This window comes from Anomaloglossus baeobatrachus, chromosome 8, assembly GCF_048569485.1.
Source record: "Anomaloglossus baeobatrachus isolate aAnoBae1 chromosome 8, aAnoBae1.hap1, whole genome shotgun sequence".
Taxonomy (NCBI): Eukaryota; Metazoa; Chordata; class Amphibia; order Anura; family Aromobatidae; genus Anomaloglossus; species Anomaloglossus baeobatrachus.
The window spans coordinates 258,528,982-258,542,367 of NC_134360.1; the positions used below are offsets into that span (position 1 = coordinate 258,528,982).

Sequence of the window (13,386 nt, forward strand, 5' to 3'; positions counted from 1 at the left end):
TCCAAAAACGGAACACGGACTACAAAAACGGACATCATCACACGTACGTTTTTTTCACGTGAGTGTGGCACAGGCCTAAAAAAGTGTGAAACAACTGAAAATATGTCTTATATTCTTGGTTCTGCAAAGTAGCCACCTTTTGCTTTGATTACTGCTTTGCACACTCTTGGCATTCTCTTGATGAGCTTCAAGAGGTAGTCACCGGAAATGGTTTTCCAACAGTCTTGAAGGAGTTCCCAGAGATGCTTAGCACTTGTTGGCCCTTTTGCCTTCACTCTGCGGTCGAGCTAACCCCAAACCATCTCGATTGGGTTCAGGTCTGGTGATTGTGAAGGCCAGGTCATCTGGCGTAGCACCCCATCACTCTCCTTCTTAGTCAAACAGCCCTTACACAGCCTGGAGATGTGTTTGGGGTTATTGTCCTGTTGAAAAATAAATGATGGTCCAACTAAACGCAAACTGGATGGAATAGCACGCCCCGGCAAGATGCTGTGGTAGCCATGATGGTTCAGTATGCCTTCAATTTTGAATAAATCCCCAACAGTGTCAGCAGCAAAGCACTCCCACACCATTACACCTCCTCATCAATGCTTCACGGTGGAAACCAGGCATGTAGAGTCCATCCATTCACCTTTTTTGCGTCGCACAATGGGGACTCATCAGACCAAAGCACAGATTTCCACTGGTCTAATGTCCATTCCTTGTGTTCTTTAGGCCAAACAAGTCTCTTCTACTTGTTGCCTGTCCTTAGCAGTGGTTTCCTAGCAGCTATTTTAACATGAAGGCCTGCTGCACAAAGTCTCTTCTTAACAGTTGTTCTAGAGATGTGTCTGCTGCTAGAACTCTGTGTGGCATTGACCTGGTCTCTAATCTGAGCTGCTGTTAACCTGTGATTTCTGAGGCTGGTGACTCGGATAAACTTATCCTCTGCAGCAGAGGTGACTCTTGGTCTTCCTTCCCTGGGGCGGTCCTCATGTGAGTTTCTTTGTAGCGTTTCATGGTTTTTACCACTGCACTTGGGGACACTTTCAAAGTTTTCCCAATTTTTCGGACTGACTGACCTTCATTTCTTAAAGTAATGATGGCCAATCATTTTTCTTTACTTAGCTGCTTTTTTCTTGACATAATACAAATTTTAACAGTCTATTCAGTAGGACTATCAGCTGTGTATCCACCAGACGTCTGCACAACACAACTGATGGTCCCAAATGTGACGGGGTATGCGACAGAGCAGTGAGGGACGCCAGGCCAAGGAACAATCCAAAGGGCTTTGTTGGAACCACAAAGATAAAGCACCAAACATAAATATAAATCCTTAAAGTCTGCAAGGAGTCCACAACAAAACAAAAGATCCAGGGGCACCTCCCGGTATTCCAACGCCAGGGAAAATATGGCAATGGTCCTTATATGAGTTCCTTGAGTCCAACAGGGTGAACAACAAAACACAATCCCACGTGGCCACTGATCTCCAGTCTGTAACAGTCCATACACAGGCTCTAGGATCCAGCCTCAGCTATAGATCCTAGTCCTTCTCCAGCCAAGATCCAGCTAACTAACTTAACATGGGTCTCATTGTTCTTCTCTCCTGGGATCAGCCCCTAAGGTGGGCCCAACTCCGCCTGGACATTTGATGACATTTGATACATGAATGGACTTTAGACTCCTGGCTCTGTCCTGTTTACCAAGTTGTGGATTGGAGAAGTCCCATGCTGAGAAGAACAAACAATGCCCCACCAGTAGTATAAACAGAACAGTCAAGGAGAGACAGACTATTACACGATGAGTACAGGCGGGGGAGGGACACACTGTTACAACCCCTTCCCCCACTCAATTTGTGTACGGACTAGTGACCTCAACAGGTCGCTTGTCAAGTACACGTAAACATGGTGGACCTGACTCGGGGCTCCTCCTGCCTGGACAATCCGTCTGCATTTTGGTGTTGGCTGCCCCTTCTATATTGTATGGTGAAGATGTAGGGTTGAATGTTCAGCTCCAGTTTGTATCCTCCTTCACTTAAACTCTGCTTCCTGCACCCACAAATTGGCATTGTAGATCTTCCACATCATTGCCTAGGAGAATGTCTGCAGGAAGGCCGCTCATCACACCAATTATGCATTGTTTTGCCCCAAAGCCATAATCCAGGGTCACACTCGCTCTTGGAATATATCTCTGAGTACCTCCAGCCAATTCAATGGCAATTCCTAATCCCTTTTAAATTGCTTCTGGTTGAATTACTCGAGGATCTGCTCTGGTGAGAAAAGCCCCAGTGTCACGAAAACCAACAACTTTTTGGCCATCCAGCACGACCTCCTGTAGATGTTTATGCTGAAGATCATAAGAACGGGCGGCTGTGGCTCGCACCCCATAGACTCCTGGTAGGGAAGTCAACATATCAGAGTCACTTGGCAAATCATCAGGGAGTGAATCCAGCTCTTCTCCTACTGAGGGAGTCTGTAGATAATGGACAGGCAAAGGTGGTCTGCAGCTGTTCGGCCTCCGAACACCTGGACAGTGAGCTTGCAGATGACCAGGCTGCCCACATTAATTAACATCTGCGCTGCATCTCACTCCTGCCAGTTTGCATTCTAGAGAAGTAGGTAGGAGACCTTGGTGACTGATAGAGAGGTGCAGGTGCTGGAGGTGGTTGTCGATTTGGAGGATGACTCCACTGGATAGATGGGCATGTGGTCCGCAGATGCCCGGGATGCCCACAGCTATAACATCTTCGCTCTTCTACTTTCTCTCCTCCTCGCATTCCAGAAAATGTGGTAGAAACAACTGGAGGCACATACACACGGGTATCCATATGAGGTGGTGATCTAGGAGGTTGAGGAACATTGGACACTGAAGGACAAGGAACCTCTGGTGTTGGGGAGCTGGTCATTTTTGCTCCCTCTGCTAGCAGCTTTTTCTACTGAGGTTTGATAGTGAGCACCTCATCAGCTAGAGCAGCAGCTTGTTCCAGTGTCTCTGGTCTTTTCTTGCGCACCCATTCCCGGATCTCAGTAGGGCACTTGGCATAAAACAGTTCTTTTAGGATGACCTGGACGAACGTCTCCCAAGTTAAGGCCCCCTCTCCCTCCAGCCAGCGATGACATACTTGTTTCAGTCTGTGGGCATACATCTTGAAAGACACTTCCCCATCACAGGCTAATGTACGGAACTAAAGTTCTATAAGTATCTGGTGTCACGGCATAATGTTCTAGAATGGTCTGTTTTATCTCCCCATACTCACAATTCCACTTAGGGTCCATAACTTTATAGGCGTCGGCAGCTCCACCTCCAAGAGGTGTCTCACTCGCTCTCTTTCTGGGACTTCCATTAATCGGCACTGATGCTCAAAGTCCTGGAAGAAGCCCTCAATGTCGCCTGCAGCTTCATTAAATGGCTTAAAGTCCTTGCGGGACACTCTGGAGAATTCCCTCATAATTGGTGCTGTGGTTATAGTTTGTCTGGAGCCTCTAGCTGCTTCCACGGCAAACTGCCTCTCCAGCAATGCCCTCTCTTGAGCTCTGGGAATAGCATCCATCTTATATTCAATGGTGACCTCATCTCCAAGCAGTGCCATGTCCTCCTCATACCACACAACCTACTGACTTTTTTGGGTATTTACCTCCAGCTCTCGTCTTTCCTGTCCTTGCTGTGGAAATTGTTCCTCGGTGCCATCTTGCAAGCAAGCATTTTCCAAAGCCTCAATTAGTTGCTCCTTGGAGAGTCTTTTGTAGCCAACTCCTAATTCACGGGCCTTTGTTTTGAGGTTCGACATAGTCCAGTTCCTGTATCCTGAAGTTCTGGTTTCAGACGTTGATGGGCCGTTGTCCTCTATTTCTTCTGCTCTGATCCCGCCACTGCCACCAGTTTGTGACGGGGTATGCGACAGAGCAGTGAAGGATGCCAGGCCAAGGAACAATCCAAAGGGGTTTATTGGAACCACAAAGATAAAGCACCAAACATAAATATAAATCCTTAAAGTCTGCAAGGAGTCCACAACAAAACAAAAGATCCAGGGGCGCCTCCCGGTATTCCAGCGCCAGGGAAAATATGGCAATGGTCCTTATATGAGTTCCTTGAGTCCAACAGGGTGAACAACAAAACACAATCCCACATGGCCACTGATCTCCAGTCTGTAACAGTCCATACACAGGCTCTAGGATCCAGCCTCAGCTATAGATCCTAGTCCTTCTCCAGCCGAGATCCAACAAACTAACCTAACATGGGTCTCATTGTTCTTCTCTCCTGGGATCAGCCCCTAAGGTGGGCCCAACTCTGCCTGGACATTTGATGACATTTGATACATGAATGGACTTTAGACTCATGTCTCTGTTCAGTTTACCAAGTTGTAGATTGAAGAAGTCCCATGCTGAGAAGAACAAACAATCCCCCACCAGTAGTACATACAGGACAGTCAAGGAGAGACAGACTATTACACCATGAGCACCGGCGGGGGAGGGACACACTGTTACACCAACCCCATTTATAAGGCAAGAAATCCATCCTATTAAACCTGACAGGGCACACCTGTAAAGTGAAAACCATTTTCGGTGACTACCTCTTGAAGCTCATCAAGAGAATGCCAAGAGTGTGCAAAGCAGTAATCAAAGCAAAAGGTGGCTACTTTGAAGAACCTAGAATATAAGATATATTTTCAGTTGTTTCACACTTTTTTTGTTAAGTATTTCATTCCACATGTGGTAATTCATAGTTTTGATGCCTTCGATGCGAATCTACAATTTTCAGAGTAATGAAAATAAAGAAAACTCTTTGAATGAGAATGTGTGTCCAAACTTTTGGTCTGTACTGTATAGAGTTACATAGTTACTAGTGATGAGCGGGCACTACCATGATCGAGTGCTCGGTACTAGTAACTAGTGATGAGCGAGCACTACCATGTTCGGGTGCTCGGTACTGGTAACTAGTGATGAGCGGGCACTACCATGCTCGGGTGCTCAGGTGTAACTAGTGATGAGCGGGCACTACCATGCTCGGGTGCTCAGGTGTAACTAATGATGAGCGAGCACTACCATGTTCGGGTGCTTGGTACTGGTAACTAGTGATGAGCGGGCACTACCATGCTCAGATGCTCTTGTGCCACCCCTGCAGCGATTGAACCGCTCGGATCCGGGGGGGGATTGCTCGTGGCTCGAGGGTCTCCGGACTCGGGGGCTAGGGGCCACTCTCCAAATGAAGAAGGGGGTATTTACAGGGGGGTATATATAATTTGTGACGCCACCCATGGTGTACGGTAATTGGGAATACCACTGCTGACGTTGGGAGTACCCGGTGTGATGGATGGGGACAGCTAGGTGACGTGGCCCTCCACGGGTAGGGGATGATCCCGGGACTCAGGATGGTGGTGTGGGGTGCAGGGGAAGCGCAGGCTCCCTGGTTGCAGGGATCAATTGGTACTCACTCTGACTGCCGCTGTCTCCTGAGGGGAGCTCATCCGGGTCTCGTCCCCTGCAGCACTGCCTGGTGGTCTTGACCTGCCTCCTGGCACCGTAATTTAGAGTGTCCCTTGTGGCCTGTCAGCCTGGAGCTTTCCGGGCCCCGCTCCCCACTGTGGCTAAGTAGAGGAGCTTGCTCTCAAGGGCTTACGCTTGGAATTTCAGCGGCCCGCTTGTTTGGAAAGCCCTATCCTCCTCATTGTGCTAGTGCCCCCGATCTCTGAGCTGGTGGGAGACGGATGATCTGCTGATTCCCGGTGTTTAGCGGTGAATTGCCCGCTCCATTTTTTAAGCTATCGCATGAGTGGCTTTGAATTTTCCTATTTTGATGAGTTTTGTAAGTTTCCGTGTTTTAGGTGACAATATGGTAACATTATCAATGATCACATTTTTCGTGTATTCCTTAGATGTTAAATCTATTTGTGGCCGTCATCATGGACAACTTTGAATACTTGACACGAGACTCTTCCATTTTGGGGCCCCATCACCTGGACGAGTTTGTGCGGATCTGGGCAGAATACGATCGAGCAGCTTGGTAAATTATCTTCCTAACATTACTGTCATATCAAACCTCAGAGAACCTCAGACACATGGAATTCATTCTATAAGGATTAAAACCAGAGGCCTTTATTATTCTTTATTTTACACTGTTATCTCAGAATGGATCACGTGATACTTGTCTCCTTTCCTTGCCTATACCCATGCTCTTGCCCATGTCCCAGAATACACTGCAGCCTCGTTGCAGTATGTGGGTTTTTGCTGCCCCAGGAGCTCTCATGGTGCAGTGATTGAAGTTGTGGGGGGTTGCCTCTGGCTATGGAGGTCTCTCCATCTTCCTGATTTTGAGCTGTGCTCTGATTAACATGCCTGTGCTTCTCTTCCAGTGGCAGGATACCCTATAAGGATATGTACAAATTAGTCCGAGTCATCTCGCCTCCGCTCGGCCTAGGAGAGAACTGCCCCTACAGGGTGGCATGCAAGGTTTGGTGCCCAGTCTCTCAGCCCTTTCCACTCAACAAGGGCATAGCTTACCTCTACCTTCCCACCTTTCCCTTCACCTAACTGTCCCTTCCCCTCCACCGCTCCACTACTGCACCATGCAAGGGACCTCGGGCTGCTGCCTCCAGGTTTAAACAGTGATTTTCACTCCCTAATTCCCTAAATCAGCAGCTGCACCCAAGCTAGTCCCTGGGACTCAATATTATGGTAGTATTGATCAGTGAAGGCAGTGAAGGTTTTGAGATTGTAAAACTAAAGTGAGAGCAAAAAAAGGTTTTGATAGAAGACTTAAAGGCAATCTGTCACCAGGATTTTGTGATGTAAGCTGAAGACAGCATTGTTATGATTCAGTGATCAAGGAGGATCAGAAAAAGGACAAAAACTCGGAAACCCAAAAAATAAGCAGAGTGGCTGGATCCTTAACGGATTGCAGACCTAATACTGACACACAACTAGAAGTAGTTGTGGGGTGTGCCTACGATGACCTGGTCGCCTCGACACAGCCGAAGAACTAAATATTCTTACAGGGAGAAATATTAGAAAAGGTAATCTGCCTCGGAGCAGTCCCCAAAGATATAGATAGCCCCCCACATGTAAAAACTACGCTGATATAGGAAAACACAATACGTAGCCAGAGAATAGATTCAGCAAAGATGAGGCCCAAACTATCTGCATAGGAAAGGATAGGAAAGAGCACTGACTGCAGCCGTAAAAACCCTAGTAAATACCAGCATGCCTGATATGGAAAAATACTGAGCCCACACACACTCTCCCCCACTATATCAGTACTCTGGTGTTACTGGGATCCAAGAAAAACACTAATATAGAGAATGGGACTGAATTTAGTACCAAACACGACAAAACACAATACATAGCAGAACATGGAGCAAGGAACACAGAAGTTTCCAGCGGGGAATGATTCAACTCCACTAAGAACTCCACACAGGCAAAATAACAAAAAAGTGAAAACCATAAGCAGAAGTACAAAAAACAACTCATCTGAGACGAGTTCTGGTAGACACAGAGAAAAGGGCTTGTTTCAGAATATCCTTAGCACACAGGAGATACATTGAGCACTGGCAAGGAACAGGAGGAAACTACTCAGTTATATAGGCCCAATCCGAATGGCCAGATTGCCAATCCTCCTCAGCTGGCTGGTTCCCATTCAGCAAGTCAACTGCACTACCAGCACTGACCACAAGAGGGAGCCCCAAACTGGAATCTAATTCAAATGTATTCACAACACAGTATGCTGCAAGGGTTGAAAAAGATAAGACAACTGTGCTTCTCTTATCTGTGTGCCAGCTATTGTTTACCTACCTATATGAACCAGCACTCCTCCCATTTGGCAGTTTTAATTAGCAGGAGACTGCAAGGAGGAGTTCTGCCCTTTTGTTTTCAGTTCACATATTGGGAGCTTGTGGAAGGTGCAGGTGCTGTGTGGCGGCCATTGCTGTGGTGTCTGTGTCGATGGGTTGGTGGGCCTGGAGCCATGGGAGCTCAGCCTTCCACCATGGTGTTGTGAGGCACCAGGTCACCTGCCCTGCTGATGCACTGACAGTGCGGCGGTGATTGGCCCGTGGCGATGCACCTTTAAGGCTTCAAATAAGTTAGGAACCCACTCAGAGGTTACCCATGACACGGAAGTGGCTTCATACAGTCTGATCAGAATGTTAAACCAAGAACCTATCTTTAGGTATATACATTTTTGCCTAGCAACATTAGATCAAAGTATGATTTTGGATGTACAGTTCATGTCTTTTTCTACAGTTATTGAATATTGTTTACCTAAACTAAAGGCTTTATTGCTCTGTGATTAACATTGGTGTGACCCTGTGCCTCCTGCAAGGCAGCCCAGCACCTGCTGTGAGTGACACCTCAGTCAATGCACAATCTCTATTGAGAGCCAGATGTGGGCGGGGACAGCTCTCAACTCTGCTACACTCAATTCTGAGATAAAGTCAGAATTGCCGCACACAGTAATCTAAGTTAAACATGGCTAGGTTCAGAATCTCTATGCCTACAACATGCTGCTCTCAGATGAAGTAGCCAAGACCTGCTGACAGATTCCATTTAAGAACAGACAAGGTTTAGGCAACAGTGTAGTTTGGATATAATTATATGAAAATTACAAAAGTCAAAAGGGGTCTGTGAATCTCAAATATTCACACAACCCAGAGGTCCAGGGTTACTGGTTTTGGGAGGCAGCTGGTTGACTCTGAAATCTGCAACTTAGCATGAGCAGAAGGAACTTTCAGGAAGAACGCATGACAGCTTTTCTGAATGCATTCCGGAGCACGCTTTGCACTGGTGCATGCCAGGAGCCACATCACGCAGCCAGGAGGAAGCATTTGCGGGTTCCTGACTTTACCATCTAATTATCACAGCTGCAGCCTCTGGTCAAGTCTACTGATACCCAGACAGCATACACGGCTCCCCCAATATTCTCAGGAGCTGGCTGTAGACATTGTGGAGATAAGCTGAGCCTGGAGACGAGTATCTGCCATGCTTGCAACATCATTGCAATAGAAAAGTAGTAATTCCTTTAAAAAAACACAAAAACAAACAGAAGAGACGAATTGGGTGTGGGTAGAAACAGTCGAATTAAGGGCATGAGTGCGGTTCAACCCCGCCTGAATCTGCTCCTGGGGTGAAGGCGTTTAATAACCCCTCCGTCTTCTCTTCTGTTTCCCTCTTTCTTTTCTGTTTTCTATGTTTTTTTATGTATGTTTGTTTTTCTTTTCTTGTTGGTTTGGTTTTTGCTTTCCTGGATATGCCACGCTTTTCTTTGTCCCTTCATTGCTTGCTCCATTGTTCGCACTTCACTCCCTTCCTCCTTCTCTGGCTCCTCCTGTCCATAACCAGTGGCCGTATCCATTATACTGAGATGTATGACATGCTGACGCTCATGTCACCACCATTAGGCCTTGGAAAGAGATGTCCCAATAAAGTGGCTTATAAGGTAGAAGTCACCCTATTACATCTAAGAATACGGCTCTGTAAGACAAGGTGTCGGATGAAACGCCTCCGGATTATAGTCATTTTCCTCATGTCTTCCTTGCTTTTCACTCAAAGTTTCAGTCCGAGCATCCCTTATATTAGTAGCAAGGGTCCTTTCTGGCCACTGGTCAAAAGTTCAGGAATATGACACGTGCGCAAAGTCCCTAATTCAAGATGATCGTACTCCTGGTTCGGTGTTCAGACTTTTATTAAAAAATAGAGTTTGGGTTCGGAGTTCAGGTGCTTTACATATGCACAACACTCATGCGAGCATCACTGTGCTCAGGTACGCTCGGTGCTCGGGTACGCTCAGTGCTCAGCCCAGTGCAAGCCGCTTCTAGTGTTTGATTGGCTCGCACTGAGGGTACCAACAGCATGATCGGATGTAGTGTCCTGGTTTACTGCTGGTAAGTCTCTGGTTATCCGGTGTAAGTTCCAGGCGGTTACCGGTGTCAGTGTAAATGTCCTGTTTGTCCTCGCTATCAAGCAACTGGCAGAAGGAACCTGGGCTGAGCTCCAGCTCACAGGCCCCAGGCTCCACAACGGCAAGATAAGCTGTGTGTCCCACCAGCACTGGTTCTCTCCTGCACCCAGTCTGGTCTCAGGGGACTCCCCTCCAGCAAAGCTCACTATGTGTCATGGTAATCTCCTCTTATACCCCATGTGGCACCCGCCCCCCAGTGGTTGTCCTGGTGAACGGGAAGTCCCATACTACTGGATGGCTGACTCTCCCTGCCCACCCCAGTCCACTCCCCACTGCGGGAAAGGCATCTAACTGCATGTGAAATGTGTCTGGTGTGAGCACCGGCAAACCACCTGTCACCCCAAATAGATACTGCTCCTTAACTCAGTTGCAGTACCCTGTAGCGACCAGAGCCTCAGGGGCGCTACATTCCCCAACGGCAAAGAGCAGCACTCCCGGGCTGCAAATACAACATCTGAGTGCATACCGGAAAATTTTCATATACTTAACTGTGAAAACTCTTCCTTTTCGGGAGGCAATATCAATATTTCAACATTTCAATAACCTGGTATTCAAGTCCAATTGCAACCTGGAAAACAAAACCACTTATGGTCATAACAAGGTCCTCTTCAAATCTATATGAGGGTTTAGAGCTGTGTTTCAAAAACAGTAGAAATACAACCAATATGAAAATATATAGTAATAAAAAAAAAATTGACCGAAACCTGTGGCGTAATGTGCTTGGAATCAGTGGTCTCCAAGAGATGATTCTCCACTTGTTCCAAAACAATGAGCCCACTCTCTTGCCTGGTGGTTGTGAAAAACCTAATATTTCAGATGTTGTTTTCCAAAGTTGTTGGAGACCTCCAATCCAAACCATGCCATCCTGTATCATAAAGTTAAAATCAAGGAGACAGCTTAATCCAACTGTGATCCACCAAAGCCAAGGCCATGTCTATATTCCACAAAACACCTCTTGGTATCTAACCACTTTATATACTCAAAAACATGGATGGTTAAAAGCATATTTTAAAAATTGCCCCCATTATTTTTATATTATGATAGCTGTTTCTTTAATAACTATTTTAATAAAGTCTTATAAGTCGTAGACTTCGTAGACTTCATGTTTTCAAGCCCATAATTGTGTGATATGGAAATGATCTTTTGAATTGCTGGTTCTGGACAGTTAATCCTTTGCCTTGTCTTTGTGCGGTCCAGCAATACTGACACCGTGTGCCTTCTACTATTCGGGTTATGACTTACGGACAGGTTAGACTTTGCATGCTCCTCCTGTTATTTGACCCTTCTTAGTTACACAGGTGTAGGGTGGAGCTGGGGATACGGAGGGAAGTTTGGAGAGTGATGTCTTCATCCTTGTTTTGTGTATGGTGTAGTGATTTTGTGCCTATGTGTGCTTGTCTGCTTTGGGTCCCCTTGTCGATATCCCATATCTTGGGCGCCCGGTGTTTTTGTACAGAGATTGGTCCTGATGAATATGCCGGTAACAGAGGATATGACGGTGCACTTCACATCCACGCTCATGGCTCTAATCCGGACGGCACTGGATGTAAAAATAGCCAAAGGTAAGGTGACTAAAAAGTGAATGTTAGAGTTACTGTGATCCTGAGACTGTACACGTGACTATAGATTAGTATATATGACATCTGCAGACATGAAATGCAGAATATTTTGAATCAAAACTATTTTAAAGTTGCTTAGTTTTTATTTTACGTGAGACACCTAGGTGCAATTTTTGGAAAATCGGATTAATAGTCTATTCAAGGTTTAGATAAAGCTCATCCATGTTTAGACTTAAAAGGAACCTGTCCACAGATTTTGTCCTTCTAAACTTAAACTAGCACCTTAAGCAGCGTCTGTGCTGCATTCCATAAAGGCCCACGTTACCCCCTGACCCCCCCGTAGACCCCACAAATACCTTTATAAAATCTCCACCATGTATGTAAATTGTACGGTCTGGTCCGATGGGCGTCCTAATCTGCGCCTCCTGTCCCTCCTTTCGCCGTCCTCACATGCTGATTGGTGTAGATGACGCCTCCGGCACCATTCACGTAGGCAGGCGCCTGCGCAGACACATTCCCGGCTCGTGCAGGTGCACTTCACTCTACCCTATTGCGGACAGAGCCGAAAACATGGGTGCGCCTGTGCAAACTGGCACGTTTTCTGTGCAGGTGCAACATTTTGCCCGGGGATGTTGATGGCGTCACCTGCGACTTGCACTTCGCTGGGCAAAATCTAGCACCTGCGCAGAGAACTTGCCGGTTTGCACAGGTGCACCTATGTTTTCGGTTCTGCCTGGAATAGGCAGAGCAAAGTGCACCTTCGCGAGTCGGGAATGTGTCTGCATTGGCACAAGAATTTGCCCACCTACCAGGATGGTGCCCGAGGCGTCATCCACGTCACTCAGCTCTGGAGGATGGCGAAAGGAGGGACAGGAGGTGCAGATTAGGACGCACATCATACCGGAGAGGATTATAGAATGCAGCACAGGCGCTGCTTAAGGTGCAAGTTTTAGTTTTGAAGGCCAAAATCTGGTGACAGGTTCCCTTTAATAACTGTATTGGTTTAGATACAAGGTTTGCAAAGGAAACACCGCATAACATATACAGCCTCTTAAAGGAGGACACTGAGATCCAGGCCGAGCCCAAGTTGGCATGATGTGTGCTATCAATCATTGGCATTTTCTTCCAGGTGGAGCTGATAGACAGCAACTGGACTCGGAGTTGCAGAAGGAAATCCTGGCAATCTGGCCAAATCTATCTCAGAAGATGTTGGATCTACTTGTACCCATGCCAAGATGTGAGAGTTTTAACTTTTTTTTTTAACATAATGTATATAGACATGAAACCTACATAAATGGGTTGTACAGAAACTAATATTGATGACTTATCTAAAGTAGAAGTCATCAGTACAAGATCAATGGGGTTTGACACCTGGCATTCCCACCGATCAGCTAATATCTGCATTGGTAAGCAGTATACGGGGGCTGAACTCCACAGCTCCAATGTTTAATGGCCTCTGCCATGTACTGCACAGAATGGGAGAATAGCCGCAGACTCAGCAGTGGTCACTACCCAATGTACAGACCCGTGATGTTCCCCTCCCTACATTGTTTATGTCCAGCCACTGACTTAGCAAATGTTAGCTCATTGGTGGGGTGCAGGGTGTCAGACAACCGCTGATTTCATATTAGTCACTGACAAACTTTTTAAAGAGAACCTGTCACCAGGTTTTTCCCCTATAAGCTGCGGACACCACCAGTGAGTTACCCAATGTGTAACATCGTTACTAGCTTACCCCGGCTCTCGGCACACGTGTGCCGGAGCCGGCGTACGCTGTTAACCAGCGTACACATCGGGTAACAATGGAAACCGCTTTCCATAGTTACCCGATGTGTACCATGGTTAGTAACTTACCCCGGCTCCCTGCCCATTCAGATCGTTGGTCTCCCACTGTCAAACA

At 46.7% G+C, this 13,386-nt stretch overlaps 1 protein-coding gene across 5 annotated transcripts in view; it reads left to right on the forward strand.

The window, feature by feature from the left end:
• CACNA1E (calcium voltage-gated channel subunit alpha1 E) overlaps positions 1-13,386 on the forward strand; it is a 964,825-nt gene that overhangs the window by 909,111 nt on the left and 42,328 nt on the right. For 3 of the 5 annotated variants that reach the window (XM_075320594.1, XM_075320596.1, XM_075320599.1), the window contains 4 exons: positions 5,852-5,979; positions 6,329-6,425; positions 11,384-11,489; positions 12,616-12,723. In XM_075320594.1, coding sequence (XP_075176709.1) covers positions 5,852-5,979; positions 6,329-6,425; positions 11,384-11,489; positions 12,616-12,723 — 439 coding nt within the window. Of the gene's footprint in view, positions 1-5,851; positions 5,980-6,328; positions 6,426-9,308; positions 9,406-11,383; positions 11,490-12,615; positions 12,724-13,386 lie in introns of all 5 variants that reach the window. The other 2 variants (XM_075320595.1, XM_075320598.1) reach the window with 1 other exon arrangement.